This window comes from Rhinolophus ferrumequinum, chromosome 15, assembly GCF_004115265.2.
Source record: "Rhinolophus ferrumequinum isolate MPI-CBG mRhiFer1 chromosome 15, mRhiFer1_v1.p, whole genome shotgun sequence".
NCBI lineage: Eukaryota > Metazoa > Chordata > Mammalia > Chiroptera > Rhinolophidae > Rhinolophus > Rhinolophus ferrumequinum.
Window position 1 is genome coordinate 40677694 of NC_046298.1, and position 18245 is coordinate 40695938.

The window sequence follows — 18245 nt, forward strand, 5'->3', positions numbered from 1 at the left end:
AAGCCAGATGATGTGGGGGAAGCCCTAGAAATGGGGTCTGAATATACTCTGCCAAATATTGTGGTTCCATGCCCCCCTTCCTGTGGTTGTCATAGGCGTGGGTGTATGAAACGAGTCAGGCGAATAAAACATGAGAGTAAGTCGGCCTGGAAGTTTTGGGATAATTTTTCTTTGATTTGAAAAAGAGACCCAAGTAGAGATGGATGGCCCTTTGTTATTGCCTCTGGATGTGGGTGTGATGTCTGGAACTGCAGCGGCCATGTTGAGGCCAGGAAGTGGACAAGCCTGAATGGATCCTTTGGGACATAGTGGAAACATTGAACTAGTCAACCCAGGGCCTGCCCCAACTCATGATCTCTTGTTCTGTGAGATAATCAATTTCTTCTTTGTTTCAACTATTTTGAGTTGGGTGTCCTGTTACATAAAACCCTGGCCACCATATTGCCTGTGAGTCACACAGAATACATAGAGGCAGCAGCCCTGCAAGCAGATGAAAACATTCTAAGTGACAGTTTTCTTTTCCAGTTGCTCCCCCATCCTTGTGGTAGGATGTCTCTCACAGAGGTTGTTTTCCCAGCTCTGGCAGAGTGGGTGCAGGCCTCTTTACAACCTGAACAATTGTACATGGTGGCTTTGATGTGAACTTCTCTGGCTATCGCAGTGGGGCAGGGCCCTGCCCCAAACGGGACTCCATCAGAGTCTGTTCGCTAAAATTTTAGAACCAGGACTCAGTAGTTCTTGGTATTTGACATTTTAAAGTCATCTTTGGCTACTATGTGTGAATCAGGAGAAAGAAGTCTGTGGAGAGACGGAAAAATAAAGTGGAAGCCTACAAGGGAAGCCACACATTCAGAGACAGAGAGATTTTGCAAAAGGGAGACAACCTTGATTTCACACAGCTTTTTCAATTCTGTTTCCTGTCCCTGGTGAGGCCTGGAGACCTAGCTCTTGCTTGGATTCTAAACTTTCAATAACGTTGTCATTTTTGCTTAAGTCAGCTTAAATAGATTTTACTTCTTGCAGCCGAGATTCCTGAACAAAAACTTGGGAGCCATTAATGATGAGGTCCTGATTACAAGCTCTGGGGTAGAACATTAGAGAAATTTAGCCCTAGCCTCAATATCTGCCGTAGGGCATCATGGGACATGTATTTCTATCTTCTGATTCTGTATAGGGCATCCTGGGAAATGTGGTCCTAGCCTCCAATCTCTGCTGTAGGGCACCATAGCCTCCAATTTCTGTTGTAGGGAATCATGGCAAAGGTGAAACTATCCTCAGTTTTAATTATGGAGCATCTCAGAAAATGTTATCTTGGCCTCATCAATTTTGTAGTGCAATGGGAGATGGAGTCCTCGCCCAGTGTTTGTTGTAAGCTATACCATAGAAGATGCAGTCTTTCCTTCCTTTCTTCATCACCTGCCATGTCCCAGGCACTATTCTAGGTACTGGGGAGACAGTTATGAGCAAATAAAAGGCCTTGCCCTTTATGGAGATTTAGCAAAAACACAACAACAAAAAAAAACCCTCAAAATTAACAAATTGACTGTTCCAATTAACCATTGCAACACAACAAAATAACCCAAAACCAAGTGGTGTAAAACCACAACCTTTTTATTTTATGGGTCTGTGGGTCAGGAATTTCAGCAAGGCTCAGCAGATCAATATATATCTGGACTGGGGCCAAAGTGGGCTGTCTTGAACAGCTGGAGATGGACAGGATGGTTCATCGGGGGCCATGTATATGAAAACTTGGTTCTGACTGTTGACTGGTGTTGTGGGTTGAATTGTGTCACCTCAAAATGTATGTTGAAGGTCGGCCCAGTGGCTCAGGCAGTTGGAGCTCCGTGCTCCTAACACCAAAGGCTGCTGGTTCGATTCCCACATGGGCCAGTGGGCTCTCAACCACAAGGTTGCCGGTTCGACTCCCGCAAGGGATGGTGGGCTGCGCCCCCTTCAACTAACAACAGCAACTAGACCTGGAGCTGAGCTGCGTCCTCCACAAGTAAGATTGAAAGGACAACAACTTGACTTGGAAAAAATCCTGGAAGTACACACTGTTCCCCAATAAAGTCCTGTCCCCCTTCCCCAATAAAAATCTTAAAAAAAAAAAAGTGGAAATCACAAGTCTATCTTATTTTAAAAACATGTATGTTGAAGTCCTAACCCTCAGGATCTATGAATATAACCTTATTTGGAAATAGGGTCTTTGCAGATGTGATTAAGTTAAGATGAGGTCAGACTGGATTAGGGTGGGACCCTAAACCCGGGACGGGTTTCCTTATACAGAAAGATTTGGAGATGCACAGCCACAGTCACAGAGAAGAAGACTAATGTGACAACAGAAGCAGAGACTGGAATGATGTAGCTGTAAGCCAAGGAACACCGATTGTCAGCCACCACCAGAAGCCAGGAAGAGGCCAAGAAAGATTCTTTCCCAGAGACTTTAGAAGGAGCATGGCTCTGCCAACACCTTAATTTGGGACTTCTAGCATTCAAAACTCTATGAGAGAATAAGTTTCTGTTGTTTCAAGCCTCCTAGTTTGTCAGTTTGTAGTCATTTATTACAGTAGCCCTAGAAAATGAAAACAGCTGGGTCTCCCGGTTCTCCTGGGGTTACAATATCCAGGTAATTCCTTTGCCCACTTGTCTGGTGCCTGGGCTGAGATGGCTGGACTGTCTGTGGCTCTCTCTCCATGTGGCATCCATTCATGAGTGGATTGGCTATCTTCATAGCATGACAGTCTCAATGCAGGACTTTTATGTGGCAACTGGCTTCCTCAGAACCAGACAGTTCCAGAAAGCCTGCCATCACATTCTACTGACCGAGGCAGTCACGAACCCCCCATGTTCAAGAGGTGGAGCCAAAGACCCCACCTCTTTAAGCCACCACAATGACAGTTGATGATATGTGACTTGAAAAGGTCCTAAAAATAAACCCTGTCCCTCACCTGCCCCCAGATACCATAGAAGATTCTTATCTTTTCATTCGCCTAGGGCCTCATGGGGAATGTAATTTTGTCTCTCTGAGTTTGCCTCAGTGAATCATGGGAAACACAAATTCTTCAATATTGTGCTCCAAGAACGCCCCTGAAATGGTAGTTCGGTTTTTCTTCCGGTCGGTCTGAGGGCATCCTAGGAAATACAGCCCAACCTTTATCTCCTGTGCCCAGGGCATCAGGAGAAATGCAGTCCTGTCCTTATTGCTCACTGTAGTGCATTAAGGGAGTTCCTGTCTCACAGTCCCCCGGATATGCAGACATGTCTCCTTAGAACGACAAAACAGTCTTGATCTTTGGAGTTTGGGAGACGACACTGGAAGATCATTGCTTGGGTGGGTGAGTTAGAAGGTTGTATTTGGAGCCCAAAAATAGATCTGCAGGCAGCATAGGGTGCAAGCCCACATGAGACTGCTCCCAAGGTGGGGGGTCTTCAATGCCTGTGTCCTACTAGCTGACCCCTAGTTCCAGGAGCCTGAGGAAGGGTGCCCCCGCATCCCTCCTCCCAAAGATAGACTCTATGGAGAAGGGCAGATCTGGCCTTGTTCACTGATACAAAAATCTTTATGTAAGTATAAAATATTAAATAAAACAAATATTAATTAATAATAACAACAACAGCAGTAACAATATTAATAGTAAGAAGAGATCTCCTGATGGCCCAGCGCCTTTCTCCAGCATTTTTCCTCAGGTTCTCACAATTCAAAATACAAAGATAGGTATTTTCACAGCTAGGAAAACAGGCCCGGAGAAGACAGCACACTAGCCTGAAGTCACACAGCAAGTCTGCAGGGCTGGGAACTGAGGGAAGGGCAAAGGGATCCCTGGATCCAGCCAGGGCAGGGAGAATGTGGGGTTCAGGTACAAAGGAGAGTGCCTCCCCATAGTCTGGCAGTCACAAGTAGGGTGCCGATGGTGAAGCTGAGGTGGTCAGGGCCAGGCCGAGGGGCGCCCCCTCTGCGGGGCTGAATATCCAGCATTGGGTCATTACACCTATTTCCAATACAGCATGAGACGTCGAAATGGGTCAGTCTGAAGGCTTCAGCCACGTGTAGGCCTTGGCACCATGAGGGCGTCGCACAGCCCCTTACTATGTAGCTTTGGTTCCCCAGCTCTGCGGAGAGAGAAAACTATGTGAGACTCCCAGGTCTGGGGCCTGAGCTTCTCACTGGGTGACATGCCACCTTATGGTAGATGGCACCTGGGGAAAACAGAAGTTCTAAGTGGTCCAGCGCATCTGTGAAGTTGAAATTATTCTCATAATAATGCTAAAACATCATTTGGCTTTTTCACTCTCAGAAGTGTACAGTGGGGTTTTCCAGAAACACCAGGACACGTGATCTTGCAACAGATTGAATGCAGAAGCAGATATGAGGATCCAGCTGTCTTCTATTAAGCCAGACATTAAAGAGATTTGCAAAACTGTAGAACAATGCCAGTCTTCTCATTAAATTTTTTCATTTTAGAAAATACAGTTGCTTTTTTTCATAAAAATATGTTCACATGTAATGAGTTTTAAACTGCTATTTTAAAATGAATTAATAAATACATCTTAAATAAATTTCTCAGTTTTAACTCCTAATACAGTAAATATCTATAGATATAACTGACATGAACAATAATTTTTAAGAGAGTGAAGGGATCTTAAGATCAAAAAGTTGGAGAACCACTGGAACAGAGATCTTTCCAGAATGTCACAGGATAGAAATCAAGGAGGTCTGCAGTAAGTCCCACCCACCTAAGGAAGTCCCACCCCCAAAGAAGTCCACGTTTCTACCGCCAAAATATCCATGTCCTAACGGACAAGTCCTAATTCCTTACTACAATTTGCACCCTCCTGAAGGAAGTCCTACCTTTTCCACAGAAAGATCCACCTCAGTTAAGTCCAGCTAAACTGGAAGTTGACCTCTTAAAGAATCCCCCTCATTAAACATCCCCTCCCACCTCCCCCAAGGGCCTCACCATGAGTGCCTGTGGCTTCCAGACATCGACTCATAGGGCCTCGGCAGTCGGTGAGGGAGGTCTCTTCAGAGGAGCATCCATGGGTCCTGTTCCCTTCACAGCTGTAACACTGGAGGCCATTCAGTGGCAGGTTTCTAAGTTCCAGGACTTGAGAGAAGAGAAATGACACAGAAACCAACAAAATGAGCATGGAGTAGGGGGTCTGGGGAGGGGTGTCCTTCCTTGCACTGACTCCTGATAAAGAGGAACTGGAACTTTTAAGGAAACGTAGGTAAGCATGAGGGTCTATGGTAGGAGCTAGGGCTTATGGAAGCTCACTCAAGAATCCTACAGGAGGAACTCGATGGTTCTAATTTCCTTCATAACAAAACTCTATGGTTCTACTTGCTTTTTCCCTTCCTTAAATACCCCTCCATCTTGGCACGCAGGCCAGAATGTGCACGTAGCTTGCCATCTCTGCATGTGCTGGATTGCAACCCTTTTCTTTTTTTGTCTTTTTCCAGAATAAGTCCTTTTTGGTAACGAAGTACCTAGTCAATATTATTTTTCAGTCGACACTCCCAACTCTCAGCCTGAGATGTCATGGAGCCCCCTTGTGGTCAGACGTTGGAATGGCACTCTCTTTTAGCGGGGTTCTATAGGGCATGAGAGAGAAAATCAGAATCCAGGCTCCCCGCGAGTCTCTATCTGACCAGGCACCGGGTAAGCAGCTGTGTAAGATGAAACAGTCCCTGCCCTGACAGAACTTACAATTTAGAGCGACATTATCCCATATAGTAGCCACAAGCCACATGTGGTTGTACCTACATTGAAATTAATATTAAATAAAATTCAAAATTCAGTGAACATTTCAAGGGCTCCATAGCCATTTGTGGTAGTGGCTACCATATTGCACAGTCAAGATATGGAACATTTCCATTACTGTGAAAGGTTCTGTCGGACAGTACTGGTTTATAGAGACAGCATAACACAAAGGATCTAGATTATATTGAAGGGGAGGGACAGGGAAAGTTTCACTGAGGACGATACTTTAAAACGGAGACGGAATGAGAAGTAGTCAGCTAGGTGAACTCTTGGGGGAGACGTGTTCCTGGTGGAGGGTACTGCATGCGCAAAGGCCATGAGGCAGGCAGAGTTTGGCAGCTGCAGAAACTAAATGAAGACCATGAGGCAGATGGGTGACGAATTACAGAGGGCGTAGTATAGCCTTTGGATTTTACTCTACAAGCAATGGGAAGTCCTTACAGTGCTTGAGGAAGGAGAATGACATGATCTGATTGACATCTAAAAAAATATTTCTCTTGCTGCTGTTTTGACCACTGTCTGTTGGGTGGCAGGAGTGGAAGCCGGGGGACCAGTGAGGAAGTTATTGCGACAATCTAAGCGAGAGGTCATGGTGGCTTGGACCAGGGTGGTGAGCAATGAAAGGATTCAAGAGGATGTAGGAAGCATCACATGTGGGTTTTGGTGAAGGTTTGATAGACACTGAATTACCACAAAATCCTGCTTTGAGGAAGGGCTTGCTATGTCCATCTTTCAGAGGAGGAAACAGAGACCTAGAGAGGAGGGGTTTGTCTTTGAGCAGCAGTGAGCCCGAGGGCACCTCCCTGAACTGATCTCAGGCCTCACACCAGGTCCCCTGCCCCTTACCTGGGCCCGTATTGCATTTGGTGGTGTTGCAGCACCGCAGGAAGTGGAAGGTATGGTTGTTGTGGAAGCCGGTGGGGCCTGGGCAGCCAGGAAGGTTGCCACAGCCGCGGGAATGGCGCTCATCACCTGGATTTCCTGTCGGGGGCAGAGGAGAGAGGTCAGATTGTTGATGAGGGGCTGAGACCGGATTTGCCCACCGCAGCAGTCACCTGCCCATTCTCTGCTTCACCCTTCATTATAGGACTCTCGTTTTTTGGGGGGTAGCCATATATCTAGGCAAAAGACACATTTTCCAGTCTCTGTGGGTATAGTCATGTGGCTGAGTTCTGGCCAATGTGATACAAGTAGAAAGGTTTTATGAGACTTCCAGAAAGAGGAACTCTTACAAAAGGAGAGGTACCCCTTTTTTGCCTTTTTTCCCCTTCCTCCTTCCTGGAACTTGGACACGAGGCCTGGAACTCTGGCAGCCATCTTGGACTCTGAGGCAACATTGAGAATGGAAGCAACATGTAAGAAATGAGACGGCATCTGGGTGCCTGGTGACTGTGGAACTGTCCTAGTGGCCCTGGACTTCCTATCACTGGACTTTTTGTGTGTGAGAGAAGTAACTTTCTACCTTGCTTAAATCCCTGTTATTTGGGGGTCATCATTAAGTGCAGGCTTAATGGGGAGGAACAAAGCAGGGAGGAGTTGCTGGCAGGTTGGGGCTCACCTTCCAGGCTGTGGTGGGTCACCATGTCCAGGCACTCTTCTCCAGGGCTGCGGCATTGTAAGCTTCGGTCCAAGCCCCTCTCACAGCTCAGGTCTGAAGAGGCGCAGGAAACACATTCGAGGTAACGGCTTCGGGGAAAGGTGACAACTCGGCCTGTTGGGGAGGGGCAAGAGAGGGAGACTCCATGGGGAGAGTCCTAGAGATCCAGCTCCCTTGAGGACTCGCCTCAGCATCATTGTCTCCTCATCCCACCCTTCAGCCAATCATCAAGCCTTGGCCATTCTGAATGTTTCTACAACTCATTCCCTCCTTTCCAGCCCCATGACCAGGTCCAGCTCAGACCTCCTTCAATACCAGCTTCCTCCCTGGCCTCCTGGTTTCCATTCTTGCCACCCCCACCCCAGCTCCAATACATCCCACATGGCCCTAGAAGGATGTCTCTAATACTCAAATCTGACCCTGTCTCTCCCCTGCTCAAAATCCCTCCATGGCTTCTCAGTGCCCTCAGAATAAAATCCAAGATTTTCAGTGTGGCATTCAAGGCCCATCAAAGACTAGGTCCTGGCCACCTCTCCTGCCTCATCTCCCTCCACGAGTCCCTCAGACTCTGCTCCACACAACTTCCCACGGTCCCAATATACATGCTTTCTACCTTGCTTAAATCCCTGTTATTTGAGGGTCATCATTAAGTGCAGGCTTGGGATCCAGCCTCTGCACCCATTGCTCCCTTGTTCCCTACTTTCCCTACCTCTTACTCATTCTTCAGGCATCATCTCCAATTTCACCTCTTCCAAGAAGCCCTCCCTGACCTCCCAGGTTGGATCAGGTTCCCCTCTGGGGTCCTGAATGCCAGCCCTGCTCACTCTGGGTCATCCCTGCCTGGTGACAGGTTTGTTTCCCTCAGTGGACTCTGAACCCCAGGAGAGTAAGACCCAGGCTGTCTTGGTCATCTCTGTGCCCAACACCATGCAGCGGAAGGCCTGGGCCAGAGAAAATGTTGAATAAATATTTATTAAATGACAGAAAGAATGAATGAATGAACAATGACTTAAAACCCTTCTGTTGTTCCCTGTGGTGGCCAGTCTCCAAGACAGCCACAATGATCCCTGCTTCCTGGTATTCATGCAAAGGCCACATAGTCCTTTCCCATAAAGAAGAGGGCTGACCTGTGTAACCAATAGGATACTGTGGAAATGACGGTGTGTGACTTCTGTGCTAGATTGTAAAAGACACTGCAACTTTTTCCTGGCTCTTTCTTGAATCACTTGCTCTGGGGGAAGCCAGCTGCCATGTTATAAGGACACTCAAGCAGCCCCATGGTGAGGTCTGTATGGCAAGGAACTGAGGCCTCTGCCAAAGCCACGGGAAAGGATCATCCATGTGACTGAAGCCTTCAGATGACTGCAGCCCAGTTGTCATCTTGACTACAACTATGTAAAAGATCCAGAACCAACTAGCTAAGCCACTCCCAGATTCCTGACCTTCAGGAACTTTGTGAAATAATACATGCTTATTTTTGTTTTAAGTTTTGGGGCAATTTGTAATGTAGCAATAGATAATACGCTACCCAATTGTGTCAGGGATCAAAGCCTCACCTGATTGATCTATGATAACTGCCTTTCACACAAACTTTCTAGTTCAGGCCAAGTGGATGAGTTCCTTTTCCCTGGATTCACCCGTTGTTCCTCTGCCCAGGCCTTGGCTCACACCACTGCCAAGCCTGGCATGCCCCCCCCCCCTTTCTGATCCCAGATATCTGAATTGAGTTTGGGCCAAGTCTTAGAGAAGTGAGAGAGGTGTCTCAGCCAAAGCTGTCAACAGGCAGGCCATTAGCTGTAATTAGGTGACTCAATTACATCAAAGGCCAAATACCCACCCCCAGAGAAAAATAACTAAAAGGCCAACAACCCATGTTTTCTCACATGAACTTCCATGGAAGTGAAAACAAAAATTGCCATCATTGCCAAAATATCTGTCTCATACCACTCATAGGTGTCTTTGGGAAATCTTCTTCTTAGCTTGCTCTTCTAAATGTGGGTGATCCTCAGGGCTCTCTGTCTTACGCCCTTTTCATTTCTCGTGGTACACACTCTCTCCCATGGGGATGTTACCTATTGACGTGCCTTCATTTCTACCCATCTGCTGGGAAGTCACAAGTTTCTCTCCAGGCAAGACTTCTCTCTGAGCTGCACACCTATACATGCAAATGCCTCCTGGAGCCCCTAGCTATCCCCCAAATACCTGAATCTCTACATGCCCCAAAAGAAACTCTTCATATCCTCCCCAGACCTGCTCCTTCTCCTGAATTCCACATCTCTGAGGTGGCCCCATCCAGGTCCCAGAGCGGAAACCTGGGAGACTCCTTAAACCTCCACATCTAGGCGTCAAGCTGGTAACTTCTACTACCTTGTTTTCTAGTTCTTTAATCCTTTTTCTCTGCTATTTCTGGTCTCTATTAAGCATATCTATTGAGTTTTTAATTGTAGTCACTCTTCTATATTTCCTGTTTGACTTTAAAAAAATAGATTCCAGATTTCTGCTAAAACTTATCTTTTCCTCTACTTCCTTGAATATGTCAATCATAGCTATTTTAAAGCTCCCTGTCTAATAACTCCAATATCTGAATCATTATTAATCTGTGTCTACTGTTAAATCTTCTCTTGGTCTCCGGTCAATTGGTCCTTTTTGTTTTCCTCGGGCTGTCTTGTAAGTTTTGATTAGATGCCAGACATTACAGGTGAAAATTTGTAAAGGCTCTAAATCAGGGGTGTCCAAACTTTTTTCAACGTTTTTCACCAAGGGCCACACGCTGTAAAATACACAAACAGCCGGGCCACTCACTCGAGGTGAAGTACGTATTGCCTCACCTGGTTTATTTAAGTAAACTAAATATATTTTTGGAATTTGCTGCGGGCCAATTAAATATGGATCACGGGCCGCAGTTGGCCCGCGGTCCGCAGTTTGGACACCCCTGCTCTAAATGATATTATCTTCTACCAACAAGGGTTAGGTTTTCTTCCCATCGAGGATTGGAATTAAGCATTTTGGGGCTGGTCTATTGCAGTTTTGTCCTTACTCCTATGGTGTGGTCTCAGAGGAAAGCCTGACATGGTACCAATGCCGCTGTCGCCAACTTGGCAACTTCAGTCTCCCTAGCATCCTATCCCTGCTGGAATCCTAGCTCAGTTCTGTAGCTTCCCAGATGCTATTTTCTGCTGAGTTTCTTGGAGTCACACCCTATGCATGTACAGCTTGCCAATGACTTGAAGGAAGTAATTTGCAGATTTCGGGACTCCCTTTTCTGTGGTTCCATGCATTCCAGGATTTTAACTTTCATTTTCCAGACACTCTGGCAGCCCTAGACTCCAACCTCGGTTTTCCCAGTCTAGCAACGATGGCTTTCTGTTTGGGTTCTATTTGCCCCCCAACAGCAGCAAATTGGAAAGTGCACTCAAGGAAACCCCTAGCTTGTCTGTGGAACTCAACTCCTGTGCTTCCCTTATTTCAAAGATTGTAGCACCTCAAGTTCTTCTCTTCATCTGCTGCGCTCTAGTGACTTCAAATAACTTTATAATCTGTCCAGCTTTTCTAGCTGTTATCGGTGGGGGACTTACTCTGATACAAGCGACTCCATCATAATCAGAATGGCAAACCCACCGCCATATCTAATCCATGACTAAGTCTTGCTCATCTGCCTGGTAAATGTTCTTAAATCCATCCACTTCTCTCCATCTGCAGGGCTGACACTCTAATCCGGCCACCTTCTTCTTCACCTGGACAGTCTCACCCACCTCCCAATCAGTCTCCCCTCTTCTATCTTCCCTCTATCATTGCTTCCCTCCAATCTCTCCCCACTCTGAGGTCAGAATATATTTAAAAAATACAAATTTGACTGTGACACTCTTTGCTTAAAACCCTTTCATGACCTCCCACTGTTCCCCGGGTGAAGTCTACACTCCTCACCACAGCCTAGAAGGCTCTGTGTAATATGTCCCTTCCAATTTCACCAGCTCCCGTCACCCCATTTTTCCCTTTCTCCAGCCATAGTACCTTCACCCACCGCTAGGCCTTTTTATCAATGGTTCCCTTTGCCTGGAAAACCCTTTCCACTGTCTTTTCAGCAGTCTGATTCCTACGCATCCCTTGAGATCCAGCTCAGCTGTTGCTTCCTCTGGGAAACTTTGCCTGACTGAGTCAAGTATCTCTAGGGTCCCACAGCGCCTACTCTTCACTCATCCCAGACCTGATCATTGTGGCCTCTGTTTCCCCCATTGCAGCCCTGACAATTCTGGACTGTGCTTCTCCATGACAGCTCTGACCCCTCTGGTCTCTGTTTCCCTTATTATGGTTCTGCCTGTGCTTCCCCTATCCCAGTTCTGATTAATCCTGGCAGTCATTGTCTGATGATGGGTCTGTCACCGCCCTCCCTCCACTGGACTGTGAGCCCCGTGGGGGAAGGGCTCAAGGCTGTCTTGGTACTGCTGTGTTCCAGTATCACAGGACATGGTTTAGCCAACTATTCTAGTCACCAGAAGCAGGGTAAGATGGCATTAGAAATGCTGCCTCAAGCTCCCTGGTGGGCACATGACCACTCCCAACTTTTTCTTTAGAACCCTCATGTCCCTGAGATCTATCAGCTAAAGGGTAACGCTAGACCCAGTAGGGGGCTCCCAAGGATCTATTCCCATCGATCAATACCTCCTGCATTGACCACTCTTGTCAGATACTTTGCATAGTATCTCTTATTATAAGCATTACGTAGACTCAATTATTAGTGTTTTCCTTATGCACATCTAACCGAGAGAGGAAGTTGGCATTCTCTCTCGTCACTTCCTTGAAAATGAACATTTGATTCAGTTCCCGACCAACAGATAAAAAGTTTGAGGTCAGGATGGTTGAAGAATAAGGAAAAAAAAAACCAGTGCAAACGCAGTCTCTCTGCTTACTGACGACATTGTGACTCGTCTGGCCTTAACCAATTTCCTTCCTCACCAGGGCCAGAAAGAGGAATCTCTGACTGACCATGCAACATGGGTCCAATCCTTCCCATCTTTCCTCTCCTGTGGGAACTTGGGGAATTGGAGGCTTCCTAAGTCTTTTTCTTAAACTGACCTGAGCCTAAAACTATGAAACTCAACAAAAGGGCTGTGGAAGTTTTTTCACATTCTTTTTCACTGGTCATGTCTTTTTCAGATGGTCCAGTCAAAGACCATCTATTCTAGGGAAATTTCTGAGCCCGGTACAGCCTGTGAATCCATCGTTTTTGACTTCCCTTAAGAATTTTAAGTCTCTGGTGTCCTTGGTCTTTTATCTTATAGCATCTAGTTGCCTGAACCATCTCCTGTCCCGTGGAAAGAAGTAGAGAGCAAAACATCAGTAAGGTACCTCCTCTACCTCTGGAGTGGGAGTATGTGTGCATAGTTTCTTAAGGACAGAAGTTGCATCTTATACCTAACAGCCATAAAAACAAACACATGTGGGATGGGACAGGGTTAGGGAGGGGGACGAGTTTATAGTCGGGGTAGGGACTGGCCACAGTTTGAGATGAGATGTAGCATTTTTGCTACATTTGGGGATGGGGCTAGAGATGTGTTTGGAATGAGGATGGGTTTGAGTTGGAGGGCGCTGGGGTGACATGAATTTGGGGATGGGACTGGAGGTGAGGTTGAGTTGGGATTGGGGGTGGGGCTGCGCTGGAGATACGTTTGGGATAAGGAAAGGTTTGAGTTGGGTTGGTCCTGGGGTAAGGCGTGGACTTGGGGTTGGGGTGGCATAGGACTGGGGATGACGATGAGGTTGAATTGGGGATGGTTTCGGGTTGGGCACGGCGAGGGCTGCCCTACTCACCAGGTTTGGGCCGGTTGCACAAGTCTGACTCACATACGGCCTCTGTCAGGGTGATGATCTTCACGCCTGTTCGATAGCTCATGGTCCGGTTGGTCTTCTCTGGGTGGGCACAGCCTCTCTCCACCAGCTCCAGATCTTCACTTTCTGTGAGAAATATATCTTTGTCACCCCAGAGGCTCCCCTGGGCCCAACCAGCGCCTAACACTCCTGGTCTTAAGGTCACCCACTCCTGGGGCTGATCCCTGCCAGGCCTCTGGTGTTGTTTGGGTCCAACTCTGCCTTTTCTGGAGTTACACACCCTCTCTGCCCCCGTCTCTGGGAGCCTACTTGGTGACAACAGTATCACTGGAACCTTCTAGATCCATCTACTTCTCCCTCCCAGCTTCATGATCTTAGCAGGGAGATGCTTCTAATAGAAATTTTAAAAGGAAAATGCTTCCAGCTTACCCAAAAGTAAAAGACAATAAAATAATAAATACTGTGTATTCATCACCTAACTTGATTAAAATTTTAGCATTTTTGCTATATTTAATCAGATATTTTTAAAAATAAACTAAACTTAAAAGATACAGTGAAAGCCTCCTGTTCACACCCCCAAATCACATTCCCCACGCCCTGTTCAGAGGCAACCACTGGTGTAGGTACTTCTCACACTTTGTATGCATAACAACATATACTATGGTTTTTCTTATTTCACAGGTAACGTGGTTTTTTTCTCTCCACCTTACGTTTTTGAGATGTATCCACATAATACCTGCAGCTCTACTTTTTTTCATATAAACTGCTGTGTCGTATTCCAGTATGTAATTATACCTTAATTTTCTTCTCTGCTGCTGACTGACTGTAGGGTCCAATTTTCCATATCACATTACTACTAAAAACATTCTTATACATGTATCCCTGGGCACATGTGGCCAAGGTGCTTTGGTATGTCTATATTCCTAGGAGTTGCACCGCTGGCTGGAGGACACGCTCATCTTCATCTAGGCCACACGTTGCCAAATCGCTCTGTGACGTGGAGCCACCGACTGTCCCCTAAAAGCAGGGGCAGCAGCTCCACATGCTCATCCACCCCAGTATTGTCACATTTTTAAATGTTTGTCAATCTGATGGGTGTGAAACAGGGTCTCCTTGTCTGTTTCGTCTGCATTTCCCTGATAGCTGGCGAGATAAGGTTTCTTTTTTTTTTTAATTTATTTTTGATTTATTGGGGTGACAATTGCCAGCATAATTACATAGATTTCAGGTGCGCAACTCCGCATCACATCATCCATAAGTGAGATAAGGTTTCTTGATCACCCACATTCCCTGTCGCGCTGGAGTGGGGAAGCTCACCTTGCCACGTGTGAATGGCGGTGGTCCTGCAGAGGTTCTGATCAGGGGCACACTCTTTCACCTGGCAACTCCCCGTGATATCACACAGCACGCACTGCAGGCCCCAGGAGGCTGGGCAGAGAAGGAGAGGACAGAAGTTGTTATCGCTCCGCGCCACAATCCCCCTTGCGCCCACTCACGTCTCAATACCAGGACCAAGTCGCCAGGCTCTGTGCACCCAGGTTTGTGCTCTACGTTCTGCAGTCGCTGGGTTCCAACGCTGGACTGGGGCCATCTAGCTGCACTTCTAGTCTATCTTTTAGCTCGAGGTGCTATCCCTGCCCACAAATCCTTCGCTACAGTTCTGCCCTCGCTCCTTTCCCTTGAAATCTATCCGCGCAGGGCCTAGCCTGAAAGTCCTGTCCCCACCCTTTCTGTCGATCTAGCCCTGCTTCCATTTAGGTCCTTTTCTCTACTGCGCCTCGCCAGCTCTTCTAAGGGTGTTCCATCCTCATCCGACTCCGGTCATCTTTACATTCTACCAGTGTCCCCTCTGCCCCCTACTAACTTCCCCAGGTTCTACCCCCAGCTGTAGCCTCTCCCCAAAGCCCTCTCCCCGCCCCTCAGTCCATTCCGAAGTTCCAACACTGCCCATCAGCCCTCAGGAGATTGTAACCCCAAGTGTACTGTAGCACGTACTGAAGCCTCCCGGAGGTTCCCTCCCCGCCCTCCAGCTCCTCCCCCAGGTCCTAGCACCACCCACTAATTACTTTCCACTCTTTTCTCTCCCTCCTTCTTGCTCCTTCCCGAAGTTCTAGCACCTCCTACTAGCTCCTCCACGAGGTTACAGCTCTGCCCACTAGCCCTCCTCCAAGGCCTAGCCCCGCCCACCAGACCTCCCCTGTGGGCCCCTTCGCCACCCCAGAGTCATTACTCATTCTGGTCCTCCAACGATCCGGAGAGCTTTCCGGCTTATTCATTGCCGAAATACTCCCCAACCCCAAACACCACCACCCCCACCCGCCCCGCCTTGACTCGGTTCCTTCTCACTTTCCTTTTGTTTTGTTAACCTTTCCCCCTGCCTTTTCCGGGGAAAGGAGACGATGCTAAGGTCTCGTTGGCTAGGGGGTAGTGAAAGGTAAGGGTCCTCAAGGGACAAGCCCTGGGTCCCCAGCCCCTAGCTCTGCAACACTCCGCCTGACTCTCTTTAGATCTTGTGTAGAATGAGGCAGTGTCCTCCCTGTCTTTCAAGGGAGTGGGGGATCCGGCAGAGTGGAGAGCCAGAATCCCACTTATTCAAGGACCGGCTGTGTGACCTCGGACTAGTTACTCTGTGCCTCAGATTTCTTCTCTGTGAAACGAGGTTAAAATAGTTCCGCCCGCCCAGTTTGAAATTACAGGGCAGTTGCTTAGAGGAGCGCCTGGAATAAAGAGCACACTCACTAAACGGTGGCTGTTGTTAAATGCCTTCGCTCAACTAACATTTCCTGAGCGCCTACTGTGTGTCAGGCACTGTGCCGCGTGGGGCTGCAGATAGCAGTGGAATTATCATTTGAGTTGCGGGACTGGGAACCGAGCTCCCCTCCTCCTCCAACTCATCAGACTCCCAAGTCCCCATCCTCTCCCGTCCCTTCCCGCCCCCGCCGTCAGACCCAGTTCCCAGCTCAGGTGTTGGGGACCCAGCACCTACCCCGTATGCAGGTTTGAACCAGAAGCAGCTGCAGCAGCAGGGAGAATCCCATGTCCGGCAGCGTCTCCTGTTCGCTGCCTCTCTGCACCTCTGAGATTAGCCCCGGGAGGGAGAAGTTTTGTGGCCCCAGGGGCTCCTCCCAGAAGATTTGCGAAAGAGCGAGTCAGTCCCAGATGCGTGGGCGCCCCGCTCTTCCCCCACGTCCTACCACCAAACTTCCTTTACCAGGGCGTGACCAGCTAGCTGGGACTGGGGGCTGGCTCTGCTCTGACTCACGTGGCCATGGTCACTGCTCTGTCCTCAGACTCCCGGGGTGCAAATTCCAGTTCTTCCTCTTCTTGTTATGGGATCTTGAGTGAGGGAACTCATCTCTCTGAATAAAACTTGTCCTGATGGGAAATTTGTGGCTGATTATTAGCTAACATAGGATTTTTGCTAGTTTTGTTTTGGAGGGATGGTGACAGTGTCGTGGTTAAGTGGGAAAATGTCTTTATCATTTAGAGATGAACGCTGAAATATTTGGGGGTGAAATAATATAATGTCTCTAAGTTACCTTAAAACACTTAAGCCAAAAAGTAGATAGTGCTGTTATGACAATGGATTTTTGGTTATGTGGGAAAATTGTTCTAATTTTTTACAGCTCACCGAGCTATTTAGAGGTGAATGTCACCGATGTCTGCATTTACTTTAATATACTTTCCTTTAAGAAAAAAGAAAGGCAAAACGGCAAAATTTTTGTATCAATTAGATCAAGGTAAGTTACATGCCATTTTGCCTCCTTTTCTGTGTGTTTGTAAAGATTCATAATACAATTATTTAAAGTAAAATAAAATGCAAAAGATAAATAGTGTCTTCATCTCAGGATGCTTCTGACCAATCAGAACAATTTAATGCAGGTGAAATGCGTGAACAGTGAACTAGAAAGAGAGAGGGCTCAACAAATTCCTTCAGCATTTCCTGAGTAAGGGTCACACTGGTCCAGGAACTGGGGACACAGCAGGAAACAAAGCAAAGGCCCTGCCCTTGTGACAGTGGGGAGTAGTATCTAACCTGTGGCTGTCAGGCAATGACAAGTAAAATGGAAGAAAACAAACCAGGTTGAAGGAGGTGCAAGTTACAAGTGAAGTGTGGTCTGTTTAAGTGGGGGTGATTCTGGAGGGCTTCCCTGAGCAGGTGGCATGTGAGCAGAGGCTGAATGTGGTGAGAGAAGAAGTCAGGCAAATGGTGCAGGAAGAGTTCTAGGGAGAGGAAACAGCCGGTGAAGAGCCCTGAGGTGGAAGCATGCGTGATGATCGAGGAACAGCTGTGTAACTGGAACAGAAAGAGGAAGGGAGAGAGTAGCAGGCAATGAGTAAGTAGTAGCTACCTCTACCACTATACTAACAATGATACTATTGTTATTCTTACTCATTCATTGAAGCCTTAAGCTAATAATTTAAAGATCAGGTAAGAAAAATCCCAAAGAAATCTTCCGGCCTAAGAGGCAATATAGCCTAGTGGTTAAGAGCGTGGGAGCTGGCACCAGGCTCTGAGGGTTCAAATTCCAGCTACTCACTAGCTGTGTGACCTTGGGCAGGTTACTTAACCTCCCTGTGCCTCAAGCTTCTTACCTGAAAAGCAGAGATAACAAGTGCTTCCCTCCCAGGGCTAGTCTGCTAGGGACTTAAAAGAATGCACCCAACGTGCTTGCCACAGTGCCTGGCACATAGTAGGTGCTCAATAAGAAACTGTAACTGCCCTTAGTATTGTTGTTGTCCCCAACTCTAGACTCTGGCCCTAGTTCCTCTCCGTGGGGTGAGAAGGGAGGTGGAGACACGTCATCTGTCTGAGGTCAGTGGTTGTCATGCTGCCCATCCCCTAGCTGGGTCACCCTGGGCCAACAGACAGCCTCATTTCCAAGCCTGTTTCCTGGTGTGGAAAATGGGACCCCTCTTGGGGCTGGGCACGAAGACTAGATGAGATATTAATGTGTATGAGGCAGAGAAATAGAAAACTGGGGTGTTGGGCTAAGTGGGCTTAGGATTCAGTTCAGCCACTTGGTCCTGGTGGCCTTGGGCAGGTGGCTTTACCCCAC

The 18245-nt window shown here is 47.5% G+C and overlaps 1 protein-coding gene across 1 annotated transcript; it reads right to left on the reverse strand.

Moving 5' to 3' along the window:
- Positions 1-3519: 3519 nt before the first annotated feature.
- On the reverse strand, positions 3520-16407 carry PLAUR (plasminogen activator, urokinase receptor). The gene is made up of 7 exons (XM_033129412.1): positions 16172-16407; positions 14503-14613; positions 13168-13311; positions 7321-7473; positions 6609-6743; positions 4959-5105; positions 3520-4110 (listed from the first exon to the last, which is right to left on the reverse strand). Exons 1-7 carry the CDS (start codon positions 16221-16223, stop codon positions 3854-3856), a joined length of 999 nt encoding a protein of 332 aa, XP_032985303.1. The 5' UTR covers positions 16224-16407; the 3' UTR covers positions 3520-3853.
- Positions 16408-18245: the final 1838 nt, after the last annotated feature.

Bases quoted from the DNA above. Each gene is read 5' to 3' on its own strand.
- PLAUR (XM_033129412.1), bottom strand. From the start codon at position 16,223: ATGGGATTCTCCCTGCTGCTGCAGCTGCTTCTGGTTCAAACCTGCATA. The intron at 7,474-13,167 runs GTGAGTAGGGCA...CCTCCCCAACAG, and splicing joins GTGCAACCGGCCCAAACCTG to GCCGAGTTGTCACCTTTCCC. The intron at 5,106-6,608 runs GTAAGGGGCAGG...TCTTCTCTCAAG, and splicing joins CAAATGCAATACGGGCCCAG to TCCTGGAACTTAGAAACCTG.